The sequence below is a fragment of the Nicotiana sylvestris genome, chromosome 11 (assembly GCF_000393655.2).
Source record: "Nicotiana sylvestris chromosome 11, ASM39365v2, whole genome shotgun sequence".
NCBI lineage: Eukaryota > Viridiplantae > Streptophyta > Magnoliopsida > Solanales > Solanaceae > Nicotiana > Nicotiana sylvestris.
The window spans coordinates 149,309,706-149,337,518 of NC_091067.1; the positions used below are offsets into that span (position 1 = coordinate 149,309,706).

General features: G+C 35.9%; 2 protein-coding genes and 1 long non-coding RNA gene across 5 annotated transcripts; all 3 read left to right on the forward strand.

Moving 5' to 3' along the window:
- The first annotated feature begins 213 nt into the window (after nt 1-213).
- LOC104226850 (dicarboxylate transporter 1, chloroplastic) lies at nt 214-5,762 on the forward strand. The gene is made up of 3 exons (XM_009778933.2): nt 214-1,352; nt 3,477-3,698; nt 5,032-5,762. The coding sequence occupies exons 1-3, from the start codon at nt 252-254 to the stop codon at nt 5,392-5,394; spliced, it is 1,686 nt and encodes a 561-aa protein (XP_009777235.1). The 5' UTR covers nt 214-251; the 3' UTR covers nt 5,395-5,762.
- An 11,334-nt stretch (nt 5,763-17,096) lies between these two features.
- Nucleotides 17,097-23,174, forward strand: LOC104226849 (protein DETOXIFICATION 42). Of its 3 annotated transcripts, none has more exons than XM_009778931.2 (14): nt 17,097-17,187; nt 17,470-17,585; nt 18,300-18,661; nt 18,783-18,964; nt 19,084-19,152; nt 19,470-19,605; nt 19,732-19,828; nt 19,963-20,063; nt 20,793-20,956; nt 21,770-21,841; nt 21,932-22,048; nt 22,141-22,236; nt 22,830-22,951; nt 23,053-23,174. In XM_009778931.2, the coding sequence occupies exons 2-14, from the start codon at nt 17,515-17,517 to the stop codon at nt 23,093-23,095; spliced, it is 1,632 nt and encodes a 543-aa protein (XP_009777233.1). In that variant the 5' UTR covers nt 17,097-17,187; nt 17,470-17,514; the 3' UTR covers nt 23,096-23,174. The 3 variants fall into 3 exon arrangements, with proteins under 3 accessions (XP_009777233.1, XP_009777232.1, XP_009777234.1); XM_009778930.2 differs by having other exon boundaries at nt 17,105-17,195; XM_009778932.2 differs by lacking the exon at nt 19,084-19,152 and having other exon boundaries at nt 17,105-17,195.
- A 2,623-nt stretch (nt 23,175-25,797) lies between these two features.
- Nucleotides 25,798-26,040, forward strand: LOC138882158 (uncharacterized). The gene is made up of 2 exons (XR_011403634.1): nt 25,798-25,860; nt 25,968-26,040. It is a non-coding gene; the product is annotated as an uncharacterized lncRNA (long non-coding RNA).
- Nucleotides 26,041-27,813: the final 1,773 nt, after the last annotated feature.

Sequence of the window (27,813 nt, forward strand, 5' to 3'; positions counted from 1 at the left end):
ATGTTAGCATTGAGCCAGTGCATTTTAGCATCAAGAACTGTGACGGACTTTGCAAGAAGCCTATTTCACAATGCTGACACAAACAGACCAAAACAAAAGCTGGCCCTGTCATTTACGGTGTATATTCCAAACCCCATCACTACCGTACAATTTCTAATCTACGGTCACGATTCATCCCCACAAAATTTAGCCCATACTATAAACTCAACTCCCTTATTTCTCCCAGATTTTCTCTCTTACAGATCACAAAGATGGCGTCTTTGGCCCTCACCTCCGCCGTCAACCTCCGTCTCCGGCCAACCCCATCTCAAAAATCACACCTTTTTTCTCCCCAATCCCTACAATCTACTCAAATATCAAAAAAGACCCCATCTTTTTTGACTTCTTCATTCAAGAACCCCTTAAATCTTGAAAAAAGCTTGAATCCTGGAAAAAGATTGAATCTTGATAAACTCAGAAGTGTAATTATAAAAGCTTCAGCTTCTTCTACACCTTCAGCTATAGTTCCACCTCAGCAGCCATGGCAAGGTGCAGCAATAAAGCCATTAATTGCATCTATAGCCACTGGAATTATCCTCTGGCTTATTCCTGCACCTGCTGGTGTTACAAAAAATGCATGGCAATTATTAGCCATTTTTTTAGCTACAATTGTTGGGATTATAACTCAACCTTTACCTCTTGGTGCTGTTGCACTTATGGGACTTGGTGCTTGTGTTTTAACTAAAACACTTACTTTTGCTGCTGCATTTTCAGCTTTTGGTGATCCAATTCCATGGTTAATTGCTCTTGCATTTTTCTTTGCAAGAGGTTTTATTAAAACTGGATTAGGGAATAGAATTGCTTATCAGTTTGTTTCATTATTTGGTAGTAGTTCATTGGGTTTAGGTTATAGTTTGGTTTTTAGTGAAGCCCTTTTAGCTCCTGCTATTCCTTCAGTTTCAGCTAGAGCTGGTGGGATTTTCTTGCCTTTGGTAAAATCACTATGTGTAGCTTGTGGAAGTAATGTAGGTGATGGAACTGAACACAAGTTAGGATCTTGGTTAATGTTGACTTGTTTTCAAACATCTGTTATTTCATCATCCATGTTCTTGACAGCTATGGCTGCTAATCCTTTGAGTGCAAATTTGACTCTAAGTACAATTAATCAAACAATTGGGTGGATGGATTGGGCTAAAGCAGCTATAGTTCCTGGTTTAGTGTCTTTAATTGTGGTTCCATTGCTTTTGTATATAATTTATCCGCCTACTGTGAAGAGTAGTCCGGATGCACCTAGGTTGGCTAAGGAGAAGTTGGAGAAAATGGGGCCAATGTCTAAGAATGAGATGATTATGGCTGGAACTCTGCTTCTTACGGTAAGAAAAGAAATAATTTGTTTTGCTTGCTGGTCGCATTATTTTTAACTTCTTGTTGATTGAAAGCAGAAATGTGTTTTTTTTTCCATGTAAATTTCTGAAAATATCTGAATTAATGGTAACAACCATGAGTTGATCAGATTAGGATGTAAATTACGCTTTTAGATTTAAGGGATTAGTACATGTTGACACTTCAGCGGAGAGGATTATGCTTCGACGTAAACGTGTGTACAACTCTATAGAGTGATTTTGTCAATGCATTGCTGGGTAATAGGGCTGTCAAATTTGGCCCAAGCCCAAGAGATCCACCCAACCCGGCCAATGTTGGACTGCTTATTGACCCGCCCATTTATTAAACTCAACTCACCTTGACCCAACCCATCTCAACCCATTTAAAGTTTGGCTGGTTTTTAGCCCAAATTTATGTATGAGTAACTTTGTCAAAATATCTTAGAAATTATTCTTATTTATTGATATGTTATACATGACCATGACAAAAGAAAAACAGTCTTGTTTAGTAATTATACATTTCATAAGAAAACATCACATATTAATTAAAGTTTGGTAATAGTTGGGCGGGTTGGGCTATAAACCAAATTTTAGCCCATCTTGACCTAGCCCATCTTAGCCTATGTAACTTTTGGGCGGTCAATGACCCGCTCAGTTATTGACTCATCCCTTTTTGACCCGCCCAAAATCGGCCAAACCCGCCCATTTGACACTCCTACTGGTTAATATGCAATGTTAATGTGTCCTAGACTCGTTACTTTTGTCAAGCTGGTTTTTGTCCCTTTTTGGATGCTGAACTTTGCATTGAATTTTACTGATCCTTAAAAGAAGTGGCAATGGCCAAGCAATTAGCTATTGTTCACTAAATGTTGGTTTGTTCCCAGCGTAATAAACAGAGATGCAGATCCACTTAGTTTTGAGTGATCAATATATGCTTATGGTTTTTTGCATTTTCAAACGCTTGTGTACTAGCTTAGCATTGGCAGCTTTTGCTTAATTTTCTCTTGACTTTTCGGTGCATCTGTAGTCAACATAGACAAATAGTTATTTTCATTTTTTTATCATATTTAGCTGATACTTTCGTATTATACTTTTTATGCAATTGATCATACATAGATGAGACAAGTCATTGGCCTCATACCTGGTGATACTTCCATACTGTTCCTTTTTACCAGTTACTTTTAATATACTGTGTTTTCATTCTGATGTACATCTCATCATATTTGTTTGAGGGATAATCACAAGCTCCCTTTATCTTTCTTTTCGAAAGCGTTCTTTTTCATTATTCAGTTGTGAAATGCATGATTGACATAAGAGCATATAGGTGAACTTTTGAAAGTATACTTCAGACCTCTACCTTGAGGTTAATATCTTGTTTTACCCTGCCGACCTTTTTATCGTTATTATTCGTTTTTTCGTTAGTCTATTTAGAAGTGAGGTAAATCAGGAATTCAAATGAAGCACATGAGACCCATCAGACTTAAAGAGATGATTTTGTAAGTTCCGATATGAATAATGTTATTGATAGTACTCATTTGACTGAGAATTCCTACCTCAAGGGTTTTAATTTATATATGGTGATGTGTAATTAAAGCTTTGTGATAAGGGAAATCGTTCCCAGCTCAGGTATCAAGTTGGAACCTTTTGGGAAAAGGTGCAGGTGAAAAGAAGGGGAGATAATAGAATCACTAGTTTGACTCAAAAACTGAATGTCAATGCACAAAAGTAAGTTCTCGTCTTGTGAAGTATTAATTTAATGGCCCAGATATTGCTGACTAATTGGTGATCCCCGTGGAATTGAAGCTGTTATAAGGTGGATCATGTCAAGACTTCATTGAGTTCATTGACGTCCTAATAGTGCTTGAAGATTTTGTATGATTCATTTAATCTGATATCTTGTTAACACATGTTTTCCGATAGTTATAACATAGTATTTTTAGGAGCATATAAAAATGCATTTTTGTGTTTTGGTTTTGCCCTTTTTTAGGAGCATATAAAAATGCATTTTTGTGTTTTGGTTTTGCCCCTATGCATTTTTCTATAAGAAATGATAAACGTGGCTTATATTTGTTTGATACCATCTATTGATGTTTCGCTCTAAATGCTTTGTTTCAGGTCGGTCTTTGGATTTTTGGTAGCACGTTAAAGGTTGATGCTGTTACTGCGGCAATTCTTGGACTATCTGTACTCCTTATTACCGGGGTTGTCACATGGAAGGAATGCTTGGGTGAGGCAGTTGCTTGGGACACCCTTACTTGGTTTGCTGCACTGATTGCAATGGCTGGTTATCTGAACAAATACGGTCTCATCTCTTGGTTTAGTGAAACTGTGGTCAAGGTTTGTTTTCATTGCTTAATTGCACTGCGTGATATTTTGTTTGCTTTTTCGCTAAATGTTCAGTAATTTATGCAAAGGGGAAGTAGACACTTAAGGATATTCTATTACTTCCTATGCTCTTGTTGGTCCTTCTTTCAGGTCATGTGCAAGTGTAGGATACAACTTAAGATCTTTTGTCTCAGTACCTACCATTTGACATTCATCCACTGGTTTTCTCCTTTTATGCAGCCATATTGACTTCCTCATTGTTCAAATAGGATCTCTATCTCACACATGGTAGTAGCTATTTACATTTGACATGAACTTTGTCGTGCCTTTCTGAAACTAAAAAAAAACAAACATTTAACATGAGCTCTTTATTTGCTCAAAACTAATTCTACATATAGCTACATGGCCTTCAAGTTTGCATCTCGACACCTAAGTCTTAGGTTGTTACAAACTTACAATTTGCTTTAAGTTTTATCTGAAGATTTCTAATCATAGGTAAGAGTTTCTTTCAATAATGATGTCGGCTATTGAAAAAAAATAAAAAAAATTGTGATCCCATATTCCCCTTCCCCTCCCCCCCTCAAACACCACAACCAAAAAAAGGAGAAAAGAGAACTGATACTGGTGCTTCTCTGTGCACTGGAAAAGGCATGGTTTTACATAGAAATATCTTTGTATGTGTGAATTAAAGACCAAAATGTTGGACATTGTCAACAAAAACTTCTCAGCAGGAGCTATTGAAAGGCCTCATAAAGATCATTTGACTTACCATCTTAGGTAGAGTAAATTGTTATTTGACATCACTCTCTTGCCACTAACAAGTGTATTGAGGGAAGTTAAAAAGAGGTACATGTAACCTTGATTGGCATGAGCGTAAAAGAAAATCTGGGTGGAATTGAAGTGGGGCTATCCTTCAGTTTTATATTTGCATTTGTTTATGTAAAAGACTAAATTATCTCATAATGATGCTCGTGTATTGAACTCTTAGAAAGCTGATCCGGATTATAATACTTTGTAGTCTTCTGCTTCATCCTTATCTGCTTGCTGACATTGTATTATTTATTAACGTTAATGTACCACGGTCAGACGTCAATATAGCATCTCGATAAATCTGTAAGTATTTATCTGTGGTGACTATGTCTGTGGTGAGTGCATCTTATGGGGTAGGTGAACATTTTTCTCATTAGCAACAAAACGACTTTTTAATAAAGATTAGGTGGTGAGCCCATTTTGCCTTTTTTTCCAATTGATTTACTGAAGCATCTGTGTGTCCACTACTCCACAAGTATGGGGGTTGCTCCTCTAATTTATCGCTCATGCTTGATTTACTCGCTCTATTTTGCAGGTCGTCGGTGGATTAGGACTTTCGTGGCAGTTGTCATTCGGAATTCTTGTTCTTCTGTACTTCTACTCTCACTACTTCTTCGCAAGTGGAGCTGCTCATATCGGAGCAATGTTCACAGCATTCTTATCCGTTGCTAGTGCACTAGGTACTCCACCGTATTTGGGAGCGTTGGTGCTCTCTTTCCTGTCGAACCTTATGGGTGGCATTACTCACTATGGAATCGGATCAGCACCTGTATTCTACGGTGCAAACTATGTCCCCCTCGCGAAATGGTGGGGATACGGGTTCATAATTTCTATAGTCAACCTTATTATCTGGCTTGGAGTCGGAGGAATTTGGTGGAAGGCCATCGGCTTGTGGTAGAGTTGCTGGTTAAGACGAAACCTTCTGATTTACAGTAGTTAACGATACCTGTTACAACCTCCTCATATGATCTTGGCGTGGGCCGTTAAGATTAGTTTCCTATTCTTTTTTTGAAATAAGTTTTGGTAATTATTGGTGGAGACTGGTATAGTTAAAGAATGGTGTAGAAATTAGGTCCATTCGTAGCTGAAGTTCAAGTTTTTGCTGAATTTTTTTTGACATTGAAACTTCAAATTGTAAGAGCTGAGTGACTAGCTCACTTCAATTCTTTTTACATTTATTGCCTACAACTTTGCTTATTCTGTAGTTGGCAACTTAGAAGTGATTTTGGACCTAGTTGGATCATTATAACAAATATATTTTCATCACGTTTGGTTGCATATTAGTGAAGGGGAGCCTTGATGTAACTAGTAAAGTTGTTGTCATGTGGTCAGGAGATTACGGGTTCGAGCCGTGGAAACAGTCTCTTGTAGAAATGCAAGGTAAGGCAACATACGATAGACTTTTGTGGTTTGGCCTTTCTACGGACTTCACCCATAACGGGAGCTTAATGCACTGATCAGTACCCATAACGGGAGCTTAATGCACTGATCAGTACAATTTTCATAGGGATTCAAATTGCCTTGTGTACCAAAAAATGGAAGTGAGTGATAAAAAGTGGAATATATCTCCATCCTTTTCCTGTGACCATAGTTAGAGATAGACTTGAGATAACGACCAAATTGGTTAGTGGAAACTTCGTTATCTTTCATTTTCAATAATGATATGAATCCATTATTTTATGGAAGATAGTATGGTGTAAAACAACAGCTTTTTTCGTATACAAATGTCCGTTTAGCTCATCAACTAGCTTGGATAGTATTCTCATATTTAGAGGTGGTAAAATGGACAGTTAACAGATTACAAAATGGGTATATAAACAAAGAAAATTTTAGAAATTAAGATTCAAATTCGAATCGATAAACAAATAAACATTAAATGAATTCTTTTCATAATTTTTTTAAAATAATTTATTTATTAGGAAGCTATTTCTTGACCTTCGACCTTGTGGTTATTTCATATGGTTTAGACTTATTCCTCTGTTGATGGGAGATAGCAACTCGATATTTATGCTAGTGCGAAATAGCAAATACATACTAAAATAGTTGAGTTGGTAGCAGCTTAAGTTTTAGTGTAAGCTCTTGTGACACTATCGCCAAGTCTTTCCTTTTTTTTTTTTTTTTTTTTTTTTTTTTTTGCTAATAACCTAGTCTTATTCAATACATCAAAAATATTGTAGCCAACTTATAGTGAACTTCTGAATTATGCCATATATTTTTCTTCTTTTGTTTCTGGTTTTGAGTTTAACTTATATATAATGACAATGTTAAATGTTACTTATATTGTCAAATCATGTAAAAGAGAAAAAAAAAAAGTAGTAGTAGAGGGTAGAATTTTCACATAGGAGATTAAAAAACATGAATACGTGAAAAATTCAAAGTGATTTAACATCTAACATATATACATAAAAAGGGAATTTAGATGAACCTCTTGCGATTCCCTAGCTCCATCCTTGACTACACGTAATTGCTCATAAGAAGTGAAACTAATTACTTGAAATATATAATTTGATTGTCTGATAACACGATTTATCTAGTTTCAAGAACTTGGAACATATTATTTGACAATGATATGGAATCTCTTGTTCAATTATAATACAGCAAAAAGGCTGAAATATTATCAATCCACTTTATCAGAACATATTCCTGTTGTAGTGCATAGAGCATCAGCATTCCAAATTGTTGATTCAACTTTTAATTAAATTATCATTCTTTCCATTAAAGATATTCTTTTCTTAGAATATTGTTAGCCAAATTGATTCAACTTGAAATAATTCAAGATCATCCATTTTTCCCTACTTTATTAAAATATGCACTTAAAAATTAGGATAACTTGTAAAAATTAAACCTTCTTTTGACATTCTTTTTAAATGAAAATTAGTCATGCCCATTTATTAACTTTCTTGAGGGTTCAAAGCTCATTGTCATTTATAAATCAATTTTTTAGAGAATAAATTCTGTTGATTGGCTCCAAAATCTCCTAAGCATACAAATTTGTTCGTGGTAATTAGTGTCAGAGTTAAAATTTTCACTAAGGGGTGTCAAAATATAAAAAAGTAAACATACGAAAAAGTGAAGGGAAATCAAGATATAGTAAGTAATATATACGTTTAAAAAATTTACCCAGGTACACAATATAATTCTCTGGACAAAGGAGTGTGACTTGACACCTTTAGTGATAAGGTAGCTCCGCCACCGCTCCTAATACCTAAACCTACCTGTATCTTGTGCTGAATTATTCACGGTATTATTATTATTACTATTCTGTAAAAGTTTAAGATTGTTATGATAAAAATCAAAATATGGTGGATGTCTACTCTTCCTCCATGATCTTTCTCTCAAATGGTTAATGACATATTCCATGACATATTTTCTTCATTTTTCATGCCTATATAAAGGTCTTGTAATAGATAGGAAAATACACACAATTGAAGAAGAAAATCTCTTCCTTCTCTCTATCTCTATTTCTTGTTCATGTTTTACTAAATTGCTTTTATTTCATAACATGTTATCAGCACGAGTCTCTAACCAATTGTATATATACCTACAAAAAAAATTTCCTACATCCGAAAAAATTACAATTAAAAGCTATACATATCATCACATGGTTAAATGTAAAGAGAAACGACATATGGTAAGTAATGAAATGTAAGAATGTATGATTATCTTATACTTGTCATTCCTTTAAAATCTCATATGCACACAACTTCGTACTACACCTGTATTGCATAAGCACATATTAATATTACATCTTTTATATCACATGAATGAAATAAAATTTTTGAAGTTCTATATGTGAAAATCATAGTAGCAGTTAATTGTTGATATGATGCATGTCATGGTAACCAAGGATATTTTATATAAATTGTCCTATGCATATTTATGTGTTAACTATCTTCAATCTGTCCTGCCGCTTTAAACATTTTCTTTTACTTGGATGAATATTTTTTTCTTTTGGATTTTTACACTTGCATATAGTACCAAAAAAAAAGGAATAAAAAATAAAATAAAATTGGTCATACTGATTAAAAGCATAAATCATCTTGAAGAAAACAAGAAATACTTCACATCTTTATCTAGGTTGATTAATTACTTCTTTGAAGTTTGGAAAACAAACCAGCTATTGAGAAAGTATACTTCATAATTTATGGTCGTATCATTTGAAAGCAAACAATGATTAGTATGACTACTAGAAGAGGTATTTTTGAGTATCCATGACCTACTTGATGTTTGCTACTGACTTACCATTATTAAGTATTTTATATGAATGATGCACAAGCTACAACTGGTAAGTTGTGACCTATAATGTCACTTTTCAGGTAATATAAATGTTGAATTTATGTATTAGTACTATATATATGTATTGTTACCTATATGGTGTACTTTTGATAAATTTATTCACTAATTACTTGGTTGAATTGAGTGAAGGAAAGTCATGACATTTAATCAAATCCAATAGGTAGGGTATACCCCGAAAACAACAATATTTTTTAAAGAGACTCAATAAATATTATGACAATGATTTTATGATCCTTTTAAACTCTAATAGAATTTAAAAGAAATATTCTGACTACAAACGGTTGTATTTCATATAGATGCTACAAATGATTAATAAAGCTTTACGCTGATTTGAGATTTGTACACTTATTTAACAAAGCAAATTTGATTTGCTAAGATGCAAATTAGTTGTGTATAACTTTCTTGGCATGTGATTGAAATTAAGTCTTGAGAATGAATCTCAATATTGTTTAGCCTATTATGTCATTGATTGAGGGTAAGACATCGAGATCAAGTCCTGATGCTCCATAATGATAAGAGTTGGGTTTGAGTCTCAATTTATTATGACCTAACATGTCTTTATATTGGTAAGATATTGGGTTTGAGTCCCAATGTACCATATTTATGATATAATGATGACTAAAGAAAAATAATATATTTTTCATGAAAAGGCATGAAAATTGTCCCACTGGATTTGCTACATTCTTGAAGTAAATGTGATAGCAGTGCATAATAAATCTAAATGAAGACAAGTGGTTGAACAATGAACGAGAGCGTTCCAAATAATAATAATCATCACAATGATTATAAAAGGAGAACAACAAGGGTTCTCAAAATAGTCCTTCAAAATGTGAAGGCAATGTTTATCATCAAATTGGTATGAAGCACATCACTGATTATGATCCATTCCTTGAAGAGAATGTGACTTGTGATAAGCATTGAGAATGCAGACCCATTCCTAAAGGTGAATGTGGTAATATGTGATAAAAGTAATGAATAAAGACATACAAGACATGATTGGATGAGTACCACACAACTCACCTTTGAGGGAGGTTTGAATAAAATAAAGAGAACAAATGTTATTGTGTGGTTAAATGAATATGTCATTGGTCTCGTACATGTGATACGCCAAAATATTTTGGCATACCTTATAAAAATTATTAAAGGCAAAATTAAAGCAAGAAATAATTTTGCTTATGATAATTTTGACCATGACAATTTATTATGATATAAGTTTCTCCGTGAAGGAGACATTTACCATATGAATGGTATGATAAAAGATCTTGTAGTACAAAAGTTGTTAAGAGCTCCGAAAAAACTAATTTGTTACTACCCAGATGAATAATATTATTTATGACATTGATATTGTAAAGTCTCAAAAGAAACTTTTTGAATTTCAAATGTATAAGTCAAAGTGGTTGTCAAATTGAGACTATAAATGAAATGAAGATTGACTATCTTCATATTTCTATAATCATACCGGGTAAATATAAAAGGTTATCCGATTTTCTTCCTATTTGTACTATACAAATATAAGCATGATGATGGAATCATATGCCACAAGTAAACTAGAGGTTTACTAAAACAAATATTAATTGGCATGACCGGTTGACCATCTCAGTTCAATTATGATGCGAAAAAATTAATTAAGAATTATATTGACATATATTGAAGAATAGAAGATTCTTCAAGAATTCTCTTGTGCTGCTTATTCTCATGATATACCAGTTAAGGTTGGGATTGAATCCCCTGATTTCTGGAACGAATAAAAGGTGATAAATATATGGGCCCAGTCACCTGCCATGTGGACCGTTTACTAATATATGTTTTTTAATAGATGCATCTATTCTATGGTCACATGTGCATTTGTTATCAACTTGCAGTTTGACTTTTGCAAGATTGCTTGCTCAAATTATTAGAGCACAGTTCCAGAATATAAATTATGATGATTTATCTTGATAATACTGGTTTAAATCCAAGTTGATTTAACAGAAATTGTATGCCTCCGATTATAGCTAAATCATTGGTTATGAGAACAAAACTCCCAAAAATGAAATTTGATATGAGATTTATTATTTAATATACAACAACACTTGTACGCATCTAGCCAAGTTATAAAAATTTCTCCCTATCATAATCGGTTCAGGGTCAGGAACAAAATAATTTCTATACAGAAATATGGATGTGCTATATGAATTAATTATGCCACCAAAATGCACAAAGATGAGTTCCCAAAGATGGTTGGGAAATGTATTGGTGATTCCAACATTAGGGGGAGAAAATGGGCAGCTGAGAAAGTGATACGTGAAATGAATTATTATGAATACATATAGATCCTCGCACAAGAAAATATAAACTTGAAGTTCAAGTGATAATTCATTTATAAATTATTGCCAGACGCATTTGCTGACCCAAAGCTAAATGTCATATTTCAGCTGCTAATGCTCCAAATAGAATAAAGTCCATGAGGGACAGAGTCTATGGCACGCATGAAGTGTAACAGACCAATCGGTTCCAAAGATAAAACTCCTTGAAGAAGGAGAGGGGCAAATATTCAAAATGGTCATAATAAGGAGGCAAGTGCCCTAGAAGAGCACCACGACATAACACTTCATAAGACCTCATGAGAGAGGCTCAGGTACCTGAAAAAAATGAAATAAAGAGATCTCAATAAGTTATGTCGTTATTGGGTAATAATGGAACCGACATAAAATGATTGTCGACAATATTGTTAATATAATGTAGCGCTCAATATGATTAATATTGACGAGGATCTTGAGATCAAATCTATCATGAAATTTGGACGGATAAAAGATTGGCCAAATAAAAAATATGCAATGAAATTGACTTCACTTGAAAAATGTGAAGTCGGACGGATAGTCCAACACCTGAAAGTATAAAGTCAATTGAGGTATAAATGTGTTCTTGTGCGAAAGGTTCAAGTCGATAGACATAAAGACGACTTGTGGCACAAGAAAATTAGTAAATATCCTCACATTGATTATATGGAGACATGTTCTCTTATAGTGGATATAGTCACTTCAGGTTTTAATCTGGCAATATATGAAAAACTTGATATGCGTATAGTGGATATCATTGAAAGATTTAAATTGTCTTGGAGCATATTAAGGTTTCCAAGAAATTTATTAAATAAAGCTTCAAAAATCCTTATACGGATTGAAACAATCAGGGCGCATGTGGTATAATCGCCCGAGAGAGTACTTGTTAAAAGAAGGGTATAAGAATAATTCAATTTGTACTTGTGTCCTTATAAAAGGATATGGATTTGAATTTGTTATAATCGCCATGTATGTTGATGATTCAAATATCACTAGAACTCCCGGAGAGCTTCCTAAAGCAGTAGACTATTTAAAGAAAGAATTTGAAATGAAAGATCTTGGAAAGACAAAATTTTGTCTTGGTCTACAAATTGAATATATGAAAGATAAAATTTTTGTCCTTCAATCAGCATACACTAAAAAGATTTTAAAGAGCTTTTATGTGGATAAAGCACATCCATTAAGTACCCCGATGATTGCGAGATTACTCGATATAAATAAAGATCCACTCCGACCTCATGAAAATAATGAAGAGCTTCTTGGTCCTAAAGTACTATATCTTAATGCAATTGGTGCGCTAATATATCTTGCTAACACTACAAGACATGCCATAACTTTTTCAGTTAATGTCTTAACAAGATATAGCTCTACTCAAGGAGAAATTGGAATAAAATCAAGCACATATTGCGTTATCTAAGGGGGATTACCGATGTGGGCTTATTTTATGGCAATGATTGCAATACCGATCTTGTTGGTTATGTCGATGTGGAGTATTTATCTGACACACACAAGGCTTGATCTCAAACATGTTATGTGTTTACATGTGTGGCACTGTCATATCTTGGCGATCGACTAAGCAATCAATCGTGGCTACTTCTTCTAATCATGCTGAGATAATTGCTATTCATGAAGCAAGTCGAGAATGTGTATGGTTGAGGTCTACTATACATCTTATTCGAGACAAATGTGGTTTGAAGTGTGATAAACTACCCACAGTTTTGTATGAAGAAAATACAACATGCATAGCCCAATTAAAGGGAGGATTCATAAAGGAGTTAGGACAAAGCACATTTCACCTAAATTATTGTTCACACATGATCTTCAAAAGAATGGTGATATTAATGTGCAACGGATCCGTTCAAGTGATAATATGGCTGATTTGTTCACCAAATATCTACCGGCGTCAACCTTCAAGAAACTAGTGTACAAGATTGGGATACGAAGGCTCAACGATGTGAACTGATGATCTCATCAGGGGGAGTTAATACGCGTTGTACTCTTTTTCCCTTACAAGGTTTTGTCCCATTGGGTTTTCCTTGCAAGGTTTTTAACGAGGCAACTAAGAGGCGTATTTCTAAATATGTGTACTCTTTTTCCTACATTAGGATTTTTTTCCCATAGGATTTTTTCCTAATAAGGTTTTAACAAGGCACATTATTTATGGACATCCAAGGGGGAGTGTTAAGATAAAAATCAAAATATGGTGGATGTCTACTCTTCCTCCATGATCTTTCTCTCAAATGGTTAATGACATATTCAATGACATATTCCATGACATATTTTCTTCATTTTTCATGCCTATATAAAGGCCTTGTAATAGATAGGAAAATACACACAATTGAAGAAGAACTCTATTTCTTGTTCATGTTTTACTAAATTGCTTTTATTTCTTGTTCATGTTTTACTAAATTGCTTTTATTTCATAACAAAGATTACTTTATATTTTTGTCCACATATATACGTCCACTAATCTTTTATTGTCCACTTTAGGGGTGTGCATTCGATTTATCGATTCGATTTTGACCCTTATCGATAATTATTTATCGATTATCGATTTGTACATATGCTTATCGTTATCGTTTCAATAAGGTTTCGATTTTTTCGATTTCGATTTATCAATTTTTGGGGCTTATCGATTCGGTTATCGATTACACCAATAAGAAAATTTACGGGATTCCACAGAAAGTATATCGCTACAAACACACCTAACTAATATGGACAAAAGGAAGCTAAAATAAGAAGAACACCGTTTATAACATAAAAATTGTGTCAACAAGCACATGCAACAAAACTAAAGTAAGGGATCAAATGTATGCCACCAACACTCCAACGGTATAAACAAACAAAAAATCAAAATACATCATCACGGCTAATTCTATTTTCCATTAATTTGAACTTCATTCCCTTGAGCTTTAAATATGATCATTCCTTAAATGTGGTAGAGGAAATAATAGGGTTAGAGACTTAGGGTAAAAGAAAGGGTATTATAGAATAAGGGTAAAAAAAATTAAAAATAAATTTTACTGTAGCTTATCGGTTTATTGATAAATCGATAATCGAAGAGGACAAAATCGAAATCGATATCGATAAGGAAAATTTTGAAATCGAAATCGAAATGGATAAATCGATAAATCGAAATCGATAAACCGATAACAAATAATCGATTCGATTTATGGATAAACTGATTTGAATGCACACCCCTAGTCCACCTAACCTAAGTTAGGCAAAGACTATTGTCTCTTTCTTTAGTGCTCTTTCGACCTTAAATATAACTTCTTTTTGACAATTCAAATTTATTATAATATATTTAGTTACAACAACAAAAAGCCCACTATATTTTTAATAGATGGGGTCTGGGGAAAGTAATTTTGTACATAGACCTAGAAAAGCTATTTCCGATAAATCCTCGACTTAAAAAGGACGAGAAGGAGGAGGAGGAGGAGGAAAGCAAGAAAGGAAGATTGAAGTAAAAGAGGGAGATAAAGGATAAGTAGTACCAAATAATACAATAGGGAATACAATACCTAAGGCGAATAAAACCACACAACGCAATAAAAATCTAAGAATATGAACGGACAATCATGCTACTAAGATTATCGGTTAGCAACTAAGAAACTACCTAATAACCTTGTACCCTAATCTTCGATCTCCACACCCTCCTATCAAGGGTCATGTCCTTAGTGAGTTGAGGTCATGTCCTGCCTAATCACCTCTCCCCAGTACTTCTTAGGCCTATCTTGACCTCTTCTCAAACTCGCCATCGCCATCCTCTCACACCTTCTAACAGGAGCATAAATGCTTCTCCTGTTAACATGTCCGAACCATCTCAGCCTCGACTTTCACATCTTGTCTTCCACGGAGGCTACTCCCACTCAGTCCCAGATAACTTCATTCTTAATCTTATCTCTCCTAGTACACCCACACATCGATCTCAACATCTTCATCTCTGCTACTTTCATCTTCTGTACGTGGGAGTTCTTAACTAGCGAACACTCAACCCTATACATCATAGTCGGTCGAATCGCCACTATATAAAACTTACCCTTAAGTCTCGGTGGCACATCCTTATCACATAAAACACCGGAAGCGAGCCTCTATTTCATCCGTCCTGCTTTGATGCAATATGTGACATCTTCGTCATCTCCCTGTTACCTTGGATAATAAACTCGAGATACTTAAAACTAGCTCTCTTGAGGATAACTTGAGCATCAAGCTTTACCTATACGTTTGTTTCATGGGTCCCATTACTAAATTTGCACTCCAAGTATTCTATTTTGGTTCTGCTCAACTTGAAGCCTTTAGACTCCAATGTCTGTCTCCAAACCTCCAACCTCGCGTTAACTCCGCTTCGCGTCTCCTCAATCAATACCATATTATTGACAAATAACATGCACAAGGAACCTCCCCTTAGATCTGTTGCGACAGTACATCCATTCCCAAGGCAAATAAAAAGGGGATAAGAGCCGATCCCTGGTGCAATCCCATTATAATAGGGAAATGCTCCGAGTCACCTCCCACAATCCTCGCCCGAGTCTTAGCAACATCATACATATCCTTAATCACCCTAATTTACGCTACCGGAACGCCTCTAGCCTCCAAACACCTCCATAAAACCTCCGTCGGAAATTTATCGTACGCTTTCTCAAGATCAATGAACACTATATGCCAGTCCTTCTTCCTCTCCCCGTATTGCTCCACTAATCTCCTTACCAGATGAATTCTTCCGTAGTTGAACGCTCCGACATGAATCCAAACCGATTCTCAAAAATAGACACGCAACCTTCATAGTGTGATTCAACAACTTGATACCTCTATAATTGTTGCAATTTTGGATATCATCATTTTTCTTGTACAAGGGAATTGTCGTACTCCACCTCCGTTCTTCGAGCATCTTTTTCGTCTTGAAAATAATATTAAATAGTCCAATGAGCCACTCCAAGCCTACCCGCGCTCTTCCAGAATTATAATAAATTTAGTTAAAATTCATTTATTACTTTCTAAATCTACCTTTATTGCTTTAATAGTAGATATAAATTATTTCTTTTTGTCTCAAACATTAGTCGCTTTAGCATACTGAATTTATTTCATATATATATATATATATATATATATATATATATATATATATGGGGGGGGGGGTAATTGATAGAACAAAGGCTTTTATTAGAACGAGAATTTAACAAAGAAATATTTCAAATTAACAAAGAAGTCATTTTTTATTATAAATATTTTCTATACTATCTTTGTTGCTCCAATTAGAGGATGTTAAGTACACGTTTAATAAGGAAGAGATAGAGGTAATTTAGGCAATGCTCATTTGTGATTACGACTCATAAATGTATTTTCAAGGGATGTTCAAATACCTTAAAAGCCCATTATAAGGACCAAAAGTAGTACTTAGTAAGTAAAATATTCAAGTGAGAAAAAGAGTATATTTTTATAATTTAAATTATTAAATACCTTAGAAGAGTGTATAGGACAACTAATATAAATTTTGGAAAAGTTAATACTCTCGATTTCAATTTAAATGATACACATTTCTTATTAGTTTGTTCAAAAAAAAAAATAATATACTTTTAATATTCGTAACAATTTACATTAAACATTTTATGTTTTTACTTTATCTTTACTAAAATATTTTTATAGCCACATAAATATCATATCCCTATAAGCTTTTAAAAATCTTTTTTTTTCCTTAAATTTTGATCAATTCAAATATTACTATCATATAAATTAAAACGAAAAAATGACAAACATGTCAACTATTTAAAGAAAGTGACTAGTAAGGACTTCCAAGACGTGTTTTCTTTCTTGAAATACAACATAGACACGTGTCAGAGCCAACTTCATGATTATGGTCTTCTTGCAATTTGAGAAACAAAAGAAAAAGAAGAGAGACTTTTGCATTAAAGGAATGTTGTCTTCCTCTCATTTGTATCTTTAATTTAGGTCCATTAATAGTATGGTACTTTTTAGTGAACAATGAAAAAATTTCATTAAAGTTAACACAATTTTTTCTCCTTTAAAGTTGAAGCTTCTCTCTCTTTCATTCCATTTTCCAAGCTCATAAAATTCTTGTAAGTTGGTAAGTTTATATCTTTCCACTTGAATTTTCTTTCTTTGGTCTTAATTAGATTTGAAACTTAACTTCAAATTCAACTTTCTTGGAAACCAGTTGTGACTTTGTAGTATCTTCCTTAAGTTTTTCCATTAATACAAAAACATGTACATATATCATATATGTGTGTGTTAAGTTGTTAAGGGGGTCTTGTTTGGGGTGGGGGTGGGGGGAGATGTTCATTAAATGTATTTTAAGAAAATCTGAATTGTATTTAATATTGTGAATTTACCATTTTCAGTAGAGGGGAGTGGAAACCATTTTCTTGGTTGAGTTAGCTATTAGTATGGCAGAGAAAGAAGTTCCATATTCAGATAATGGAAAAATCCCACTCTGCATTTTCTTTAGGGAAGCAAGGTATTTCTAAGTCTTTTCCTTGTTCATATTTGTGATCATCATTTAAAGAATATGTACACACTATTAGAAGGGGAGCTTTGTTGTTGTCATATGACCAAGGGGTCACAGATTCAAGCCGTGGAAACGGCCTCTTGCAGAAATACAGGTAAGACTGCATACAATAAACCTTGTGGTCCGGCTCTTTCCAGACCCTGCACATAGTGAGAGCTTAGTGCACCGGGCTGACTTTTATTAGCCTATTTTTATACGTTTTTACATGTTGTAGGTAATTTATTTTATTTTTCAGGTTACTAATTCAGTTTTTAAGGATGATTACGTGTAGTTATCTTTTAGGTGATCTGATAGTTATACTCAATTACTTCCTTGAAAATCTATTATATCAAGTTTTCTTTTATATTATGCACTTGTTCATTCCTTTCACATAGCCCTATATAAAAGGGCAGCCCGATGCGCTAAGCTCTCACTATGCGCAGGGTCCGAGGAAGGGCCGAACCACAATGGTCTATTGTACGCAGCCATACCTTGCATTTCTGCAAGAGGTTGTTTCCACGGCTCGAACCCGTGGCATCCCCTCACATGGCAACAACTTTATATGCTATATGCTAATACTAGTTTAACATTCTAAGAAACTTTTGATGTTTTTGAAATGTTGAGATTTTCACAAGTTAGTAGTAGTAATATATTTCTCTTTTATTAATTGTGTGGCATGAGCAGATCAGTATTTAAATTGGATGAGCTAGGCCAAGAGATTGCAAGAATTGCCATTCCTGCTGCACTAGCTTTAACAGCAGATCCTATTGCATCTCTTGTTGATACAGCATTCATTGGCCAAATAGGTCCCATTGAGCTTGCTGCTGTGGGAGTTTCGATTGCTGTTTTTAATCAAGCATCGAGGATTGCAATATTCCCACTTGTTAGTGTCACTACATCTATGGTTGCTGAGGAGGATACCATCACAAAAGTAAGCCCTGAACCACGAGACACTGAAAGCCAGGATCTACAATCACAAGAAGCCGAAGGATTGGATACGGAGTTCCAATCAAACAGTGAAAACAAAGAGCTCATACCTCAAAGTAGTAAGTAGGAAATCCATGTTCAACATGTTTTTTTTTCACATCATGTAGAAAAGTTTACATGTAAGTTCCTTCCGCTTCGTGATAATGATATTCACTTCCATTTTATCAATTGATTTTGTAGGGAGTATGTACAAGTTCGAAATGATAGCTACCACCTTTGAAGTTTTGAAGCGAAAGCCGGAAAAGAGGCACATTCCTTCTGCATCGTCTGCATTGATCATCGGTGCCATCCTTGGCCTCATCCAAGCAGTTTTTTTAATTTCCGGAGCAAAGCCTATATTAAACTTCATGGGAGTCAAATCTGTGAGTAAACTTCTTAATAAAGTCGCAAAAGACACGAAATTCTCTCAAATGATTCGCAAAATTTTACCCCTTTCCAATCTTATGTCTACTTTTTCTTTTTGTTTTTTGGGCCGAGGAAGGGATCATACAGTTGGCCAGTATTTACTGCCAGTAATCAAGACACAAATTTGAACGATTCTATCTTTAAGGTTCTTAGCTCTAAATTCATCTTGAAATAGGATCTTTACATAAATAGCAGGCCGGATTCATTGTTTAGTTTTCCCAACCAGTATACACAGATTATGTATGGTTATACACATATTTTACATCCACCAGTTATTTTTAGTTTTAAGCGGTTGAGTGAGCGGCTATTTATTAATTCTTCTATTGAAATTACATATTCAACATTTACTACTATATATTTTCGATCTTTCACATATATCTATCCGTGTCAAAAATACTAGGATTAGTTGAACTTGTTGAATATATGCTCCATCCGCCTCTGTTTACTCCTCTCATATTATAGGGATCACCTGTGTTAAAACCTGCCCAAGAGTACCTGAAATTGAGGTCACTTGGTGCACCGGCAGTTCTTCTCTCATTGGCGATGCAAGGAGTTTTTCGAGGATTTAAAGATACACAAACTCCACTTTTTGCAGCTGGTGAGCAACTAAGAAATTGAATCAAGTTTCCACAGATGGATGAAGTTCAAAATTCAGTTAACAAAGATTTACTTCTGTTTGAAACTTAGTACGTAAAATCTAATTTAATTTCTGTGTTATCATCAGTGGCTGGAGATTTGACAAATATAATTTTGGACCCTATATTCATTTTTGTATTCCATATGGGCATCAGAGGTGCTGCGATTGCTCATGTAATTTCACAGTGAGTAGATTATCATGTCTCCCAAAAGACAAAAATTGTGAGAGAACAGTTCTCAAATATATCATTGCTTTACAGAAAAGTATTTTGGTATATGTTAAGATGTAGATTCTTATGTATATGACTTCGTCGTGCAGGTACCTAATTTCAGTAATACTTTTTTGGAGATTGATGGAACAAGTGGATCTTTTACCTCCTAGTCTAAAGTATCTGCAATTTGCTCGATTTCTTACAAATGGTGAGCTTCTCTCTGATGTTGTTAATGTTTACTACAGATAGATATACAACAAAAAATGTTGTAATGAGGCTTAAGAAATTCGTAAGTTAGAATATTATAGTTTCGGGATAAGTAGGCCATTTCCCTTTTATCAGCTTATTTGTTTTCTGATTACTTTTTACAATGATTTTGCAGTTATCTGAACTTTGAAATCATACTGAAAATCTTGTAAATGTTAAGCTATATGCTGAAGTTTTTGGTTCATAAAAAATAGTGATTTCAGTTTGCAGAATCTTTTTTAACAAGAAATTTGAGCTATTTCTATATTGCATGAACTTCACATTTGGTCTGTCTCATCTTGCATTTGTGGTCCTATGTAATAGCATCTTGTTTCTTTGGCATTTGCGATAGGAAGTTGAATGGAGATAGTAGACGGGAAGCTTCTACAGTAGCAAATTATTGGCAAATGCATTGTTTTTATGTTGTTTGAATCACTGTTAGTATTTGTTTTCTGATGAATGTTAAACACAAATCATCGAAGAACACATGATCTATGCGAAACAAACGTGAACTTAATCTGAGATATCATAGTTTTGAACTTTCTACTTTCTTTTTCTCTTTTAGTCCAGATTTTGTTCTGTTTTTAGATCTTCTAATAAAAGATGGTTTCTAATGTTTCATTATAAAGATGAATTAGTTCACTAAGTGTATTTTTTCTTCATTTCATTCTCTTTTTTTGGGGAATTTCAGGATTTCTATTGTTAATGAGGGTGATAGCAGTTACGTTCTGCGTAACATTAGCTGCATCATTGGCCGCAAGGTTAGGACCAACGGAAATGGCTGCATTTCAGGTCTGCTTGCAGGTTTGGTTGGCTACATCTCTTTTAGCTGATGGGTTGGCTGTTGCGGGTCAGGTGATACAAATCTTCCTTTCGTTTGCTGAAAGCCAGTTTCTATCAACTGTCTCAAATAATAAAACAGCCAGATGCTACGAAAAAATCTATTCCAAATACTTAAGTAATAAAGTGGAAGAATGTCTATCCTAAAATGTTTCTATACCGTATTGTCCTTGAATTCCTGCTGTACTGAAGAAAGATCGCAATTATTCCCTCTCAAAATAACCTGTCACTATGTGCGCACCTATAGTTGTTGCTACATCAACAAGGTTTTCGCTACTAGAGTGTCATTTCTCGAAGCGAGTTAGCACCTTACATTGTTGTTCGCTATAATGCAGCAAATTATTCACTTTCGAAGCCCAAATGTGAATCAGTAATTAGTACCGCTATAATGCAGCAAATTATTCACTTTCGAAGCCCAAATGTGAATCAGTAATTAGTACCACTAGCTTCAAACGTAGATTTCTAATATTAATCTTTTCTGCAGAAACAATGTATTATATTTCTTAATTTGTGTATCTCTGATGCAGTCTGTAAAAAAAAATGGCAACCCGGTGCACTAAGCTCCCGCTATGCACGGGGTCCATGGAAGGGCCGGACCATAAAGGTCTATTGTACGCAGTCTTACCTTGCATTTCTGCAAGAGGCTATTTCCACGGCTCGAACCGTGATCTCCTGGTTACATGGCAGCCACTTTACTAATTACGCCAAGACTCAAATGACGCAATTTGTACCGATAACTAAAATTTTAATCTTCTAGCCTGAAAAAGCATCAGCATTACGAAAATGTAAACAAAATTCGGAATTCTGACCTTTCTTTTATCATATCAGGCGATACTAGCAAGTGCGTTTGCTCAGAAGGACTTCGGTAGAGCTACTGCTACAGCATCAAGAGTATTACAGGTAATTAGGTTGTTCCGTAGTAGATCTGAACATATCCTTGATTTCAGTAATGTAACTATTTTTTTACCATAGAATTCTTGAAAATTGCAGTTGGGATTAGTTTTAGGATTGGTGCTAGCTCTCATCCTTGGAGTTGGTTTACACTTTGGAGCTAGATTATTTACAAATGACATCAATGTCATCCACCTAATTGGCATTGGCATACCGGTATTCGCCATATCCTAATATACTTGACAATACACTTTAACTACCTTTTCAAACAAGCTATGTATTTGGAACTCACAACTTATTTATTTCAGTTTGTCGCAACAACTCAACCAATCAATGCCCTGGCCTTTGTCTTTGATGGTGTAAACTTTGGCGCATCTGACTTTGCATATTCTGCTTACTCGATGGTAATTAGCTCACATGACATTCCTTTTTTCTTCTACCGACAACACAAAGCAAACATGTTATCCTCAAGTGGTGCAAAAGTTTTTAACAAAGAAAAATCACTATAAATCTTTAACTATATTATGGTAAAGATCGCAGTGAGGAGCCCTGGCGTAACTGGTAAAGTTGCTGCCATGTGACGGTTATGGGTTCGAGCCGTGGAGACAGTCTCTTGCAGAAATGCAGGATAAGGCTGCGTACAATAGAACTTTATTGACCGGCCCTTCCCCGGACCCCACGGGTAGCGGGAGCTTAGTGCACCAGGCCACCCCTTTATTGTAGTTTTGGAATGTTACCTCAATAGCACTTTGGTTAAAACTGTTTCCGCCAGTCGATGCTTACATCAAAATCCACCCTCTCCCTCCCCTCAAGACCCCCAAAATCCTAATGCGAGTGGAAAAACATCCTTATGAACAGAGATATCTTCCTTGATTATGATCCGAAGACAATGTCAGTATATATATTTTCCTTTTTCATTAATTAGTAAATATTTAGCCCATTTTCCTTTTTCATTAATTAGTAAATATTTACAAAAGAGAATGCTATTTATGTTCAGGTTGCAGTGGCTATATTCAGCATTGTATTCTTGTTCGTTCTTTCATCAAGTTATAAATTCGTCGGAATTTGGGTCGCTTTGACCGTCTATATGAGCCTAAGAGCTTTTGCAGGTTTCTGGAGGTATGGTTAATTGTTAATGTACTCTAAATAAAGTACATTTGAGTAAAAGCACTTAAAAGGATAAGCAAATAATCTATTTGTTTTCTACTTCGCATTTACAGGATAGGAACTGGAACAGGTCCCTGGAAATTCCTCAAGAGCTAAAGTCTTATTCCTACATAGCATATTGTACATAACTGAAGCAACTGCACTTCTGCCTTAAAGTAATCAGTGTTTTTGATGATTTGCATGCAGTAATATCCATGACTACTCCATTCATGCTCTCACAATGTGATGACCCAAGAGGTCATCTTATGATTTAAAATTAAATTCTGTGTTCAAAAGTCCTAAGAATCTCATTTTTACCCTTCTCGATTTGCATGCGCAGTCCGGGTATGTTTCCAGAAAGTTTTTATGGTAAAAGTTAATGAAAATAATAATTTTTGCCTAAAAGTTGATTTTAGTTGACTTCGATCGATATTTTTGGTAAACGGATCTGGACTCGTATTTTGACAGTCCCGGTGAGTCCGTAATAAAATATGGGACATGGCGTATGTCCAGAATCGAATTCCGAGGTTCCTAGCTCAAGATATAAATTTTTGTTGAAAATTGAAAAGCTGAAAATCTAATGGTTTTAAGAATTTGGTTAATATTTGATCTAGTTGGTATCGGGTCCGTATCTTGGTTTCGAAGCCTGGTATAGGTTTATTATGATATTTAAGACTTGTTTGTGAAATTTGGTGAGAAACATAGTTGGTTTGATGTGATTCGGACGTCCGGTTGTGAAGTTAGAAGTTCTAAATTTTCTTAAAAATTTTCATTTGATTTGGTGCTAAATTCGTAGTTATAGATGTTATTTTGACGATTTGATCGCGCGAGCAAGTTCATATGATGTTTTAAGACTTGTGTGTATGTTTGGTTTGGAGCCCTGAGGGCTCGGGTAAGTTTCGGATGGGCTACAGAGTGATTTGAACCTTAGAAAGATTGCTGGATTCTTCAGCTGTGTTGCAGGACCTAGACCTCGCAAATGCGAGGTCAAGCTTCGCATTTGCGACTACTGTTGAGGTTGCATTTGTGAGCTTCTCATCACAAATGCGAAGAGAAGCTGGGCTAGCATATGTTCGCAAATGCGAACAATACTTCGCATTTGCGATGGGATAGGGGGAAGGTAGACTTTGCAATTATGAAGACTAGATCGCAATTGCGATCATTTTAGTCGCAGTTGCGAACAACTGTTCGCAATTGCGAAGGCAACAGAAATGTGGGGAGTTCGCATTTGCGCGTCTCGCATTTGCGATGCGACATCTGTAGTTGTGTAAAAAGGGACTTAGACGTGATTTTTTATTTATTCTCCAATTTTCAAAACCTAAAACACAAAGGCGATTTTCCAAAGACTTCTTCTTTCACAAATCATAAGTAAGTGATTCTTAACTAGTTTTTTTTTTTCAATCTTTCACTTAATTTTATAAGATTTCAACCTAGAATCTAAGGTTTTTATAGTGGAATGCGGATTTTATGGGTAGAAGCTAGGGATTTCGAAATTTAGGGATTTAGACCTCAAACTGAGGTCGGATTCCAAAACCAATTGTATATCCGGGATCAGGGGTGAATGGGTAAACGGGTTTTGGTCCGAATTTCGGATTTGGACCAAGTAGGTGCGGGTGTTGACTTTTTAAAAAATGGCCTAAATTGAATTCTTATCGATCGTGGGTTATTCCTAAGGCTTATTTTGAAATCTTTAGTTGGTAATTTGCTAGATATTGTTGGTTCGGAGGCGTGTTTGAAAGGCAAAGCTGTGATTGAGATTTGAGTGGCCTTTGGAGCGAGGTAAGTGTTGTGTCTAACCTTGACTTGAGGAAATTAGGAACCCTCGGACTATATATTATGTGAATTTCATGTGAGCGGCGTATATGCAAGGTGACGAGTGCTTATACGCCGCCGAATTATTTGTTTTCCCATGATTTTCTGCTTTACTTTAACTGTTTCTTTCCATGTTTTATTTGTTACATGCTCTAAATGCTGTCCATGCTCATCTGCTATATGCTAATCAATATCTTCTTCTGTTAACCATGCTACTTCTTTCATAGTTTCCCTTAATCCCTGCTATTTATTTAATTTGACTTGTTTGCACTTTATAACTGTAAATTGTTGGTTTGGTCTCGTTGTGTAGTGTTATTTTCGTGTAGACTCTATGTTGAACGAGGTTTCTTTTCTTGGTTCAGTTTGGTATTTATTTATCGTAAAGGTCTTGTGATTTCGATTGCTGAATTAACTGTGTACATTTATTATTTATTGATTTGGAGGAATAAGGGAGAATATATTATACGGTGGTATCGGGTTGCACGCCGCAAATACATATATTGATATTGATATGGAGGAATAAGGGAGAATATATATATATATACACGGTGGGATCGGGCTGCACGCCGCAATAGGTGAAATAAGGGTGGATTGATATTGTGAAATAAAGGTGAATATATATTATACGGTGGGATCGGGTTGCACACCGCAACATATATATATTATTTATTGATATTGTTACGGAGGAATAAGGGAGGATTATGTGTTGTCTGGTGGGATCGGGTTGCACGCTGCAACAACTTATATATTTACATTTCTTGAGCTGCATTGTTTATTTATTTTTCCGGTACTTCTATTTGAGCTGGCAAAGGTTGGTAAATCTGGACAATACTGGTTTATTTCGAGGCCGTGGTTATCATTTCCTGTTGGCTGTTAATTTATGACTTTATTTCAATTATTCTGTCATTATTATATAATGCGTACATGTTTTAGGGTAGGTTAGGCTCGGCACTTACCAGTACATGGGTCGGTTGTAATGATACTGCACTCTGCACATTGTACAGATTTTGGGGACGGTCCCACCGGCGAATATTAGAGAGCCTTGATCGGACAGCTTACAGAGACTTGAGGTACAACTGCTTAACGTTCGTAGCTCCTGAAGTCCCCTTCTTGTTTTTACTTAGTTGTGTATCTTCTTTTCGAACAACTTTATGTTATTTCAGACCTTTGTATGCAGTATTCTAGTAGTTCGTGCACTTGTGACACCAGATTCGGGGATTGTTATAGACGTTTGGCAGTTTTATCTTCCACATCGTTATTTTAGTTATTCTAGTTGCCTTTTGTTATCACTTAAGCTGTTAAAAGAATTATATTATTCTAACGTTGGCTTACCTAGCAAGTGAAATATAAGGCGCAACCACAATCCCGACGCTGGAAATTCCGGGTCATGATAAGTTGGTATTAGAGCACTAGGTTGCATAGATCTCACGAGTCACGAGCAAACTTTGTAGAGTCTGGTAGATCAGTACGGAGACGTCTGTACTTATCTTCCGGAGGCTAAAGAGTTAGGAACAATTTCACTTCTATTCTTCTATGTCGTGCGATTTTATTCTATCATAGCTGATTGAACTTTTCTATTTTGTTCTCTCGCGGATGGCGAGAACGCGTACCGTATCTTCAGCCTCGAACACGAGCAACAACACCAGCGGTGGAGCCTCAGGTAGAGTTTGATAAGAAGGTTCCAGCCCAGACTGTGCCTATCCGGCCAGCTCAGGTTCTGGAGGGGTTCATCGCCACCCAGTGCTTCAGGATGCTTTGGTCTATCTAGTGGGCCTTATAGAGAGCGTTGCTCAGACCAGTACATTTCCTGTGGCACCAACCGTCTCTCACGCTAGGGGAGGAGTCCAGACTCCCGCTACTCACACTCCGGAACAGATGGTTCCCCAGTTTCAGACTCCAGCAGCCCAGCCAGTTGGGGTAGTTTCGCCGGGTGTTCCAGCATAGACCGGTGATGGATCAGCTATGTCTTCTGAGACTTTGTGGAGATTGGATAGGTTTACCAAGCTTTTCCTAGTTTACTTCAGCGGTGCATCTTCAGAGGATCCCCAAGACTATTTGGACAACTGCCATGAGATTATTTGGAACATGGGGATAGTAGAAACCAATGGGGTCGACTTTGCTGCATTTCATTTGTCAGGTTCCGCCAAGAGATGGTAGAGGGATTATATTTTGACCAGGCCAGTGGGATCGCCTGCTCTTACTTGGGACCCGTTCTTCCATTTGTTTCTTGAGAAGTTCCTTCTTATCACTTAGAGGGAGAGCAACCAGAGGCAGTTCGAGCGTCTTCAGTAGGGCTCAATGACCGTCACTGAGTATGAGATCCGATTTGTGGATTTGGCCAGTCATGATATTCTTATGCTTTCTAGAGAGAGAGAGAAAGAGTGTGGGGAGGTTTATTGAGGGACTTGCTCAACCTATCAGATTGCAGATAGCTAAGGATACAGGGAGTGAGATTTTCTTTCAGGCGGATGCTAATGTCGCCAGGCGTATCGAGGATGTTCTTTCACTGGGAAGGAATCAGGGGTCTGACAAGAGACCTCGTCATTCATGTGGTTTCAGTGGTGCCTCATTTGGAGGCAGGGATACTTTCGGCATAGGTCATCCTCCCAGGCCATATCGTTCAGCGCTTCAGGTGTCCCACAGTGCTTAAGGGGGTTGTGGTCATTATGTGCCTCATTCTGGACAGAGTGCACCGCCAGCTCCTATCAGTGCGCCTCCTATTTAGAGTTGTTATCATGTTCATCCGGCCCATTCGGGCCAGTCTCTATTTCAGCAGCCACAGTACCAGGATGCGTATTTTGATTGTGGAGATTATGGGCATATTAGGAGGACTTGTCCGAGATTATTGGGCGGCACGTCACAACAGGGTTCTCGTGCCATAATTCCGGCACCGGTTGCACCACCACCCGTTCAGTCCACTAGAGGTAGAGGTCATGCCGTTAGAGGTGGAGGTCAGGCCGCTAGAGGTGGAGGCCAGCCAGCAGGAGGCCGTCTTAGAGATATGATTCAGAGTGGTGGGGCCC

Excerpts from the sequence above, each read along its gene's own strand:
- LOC104226849 (XM_009778931.2), top strand. The coding sequence starts at position 17,515 with ATGGCAGAGAAAGAAGTTCCATATTCAGATAATGGAAAAATCCCACTC. Across the intron at positions 18,965-19,083 it reads ACTTCATGGGAGTCAAATCT|GGATCATACAGTTGGCCAGT; the intron begins GTGAGTAAACTT and ends GGGCCGAGGAAG. Across the intron at positions 20,957-21,769 it reads GGTTGGCTGTTGCGGGTCAG|GCGATACTAGCAAGTGCGTT; the intron begins GTGATACAAATC and ends TTATCATATCAG.
- LOC104226850 (XM_009778933.2), top strand. The coding sequence starts at position 252 with ATGGCGTCTTTGGCCCTCACCTCCGCCGTCAACCTCCGTCTCCGGCCA. Across the intron at positions 1,353-3,476 it reads CTGGAACTCTGCTTCTTACG|GTCGGTCTTTGGATTTTTGG; the intron begins GTAAGAAAAGAA and ends GCTTTGTTTCAG. Across the intron at positions 3,699-5,031 it reads TTAGTGAAACTGTGGTCAAG|GTCGTCGGTGGATTAGGACT; the intron begins GTTTGTTTTCAT and ends TCTATTTTGCAG.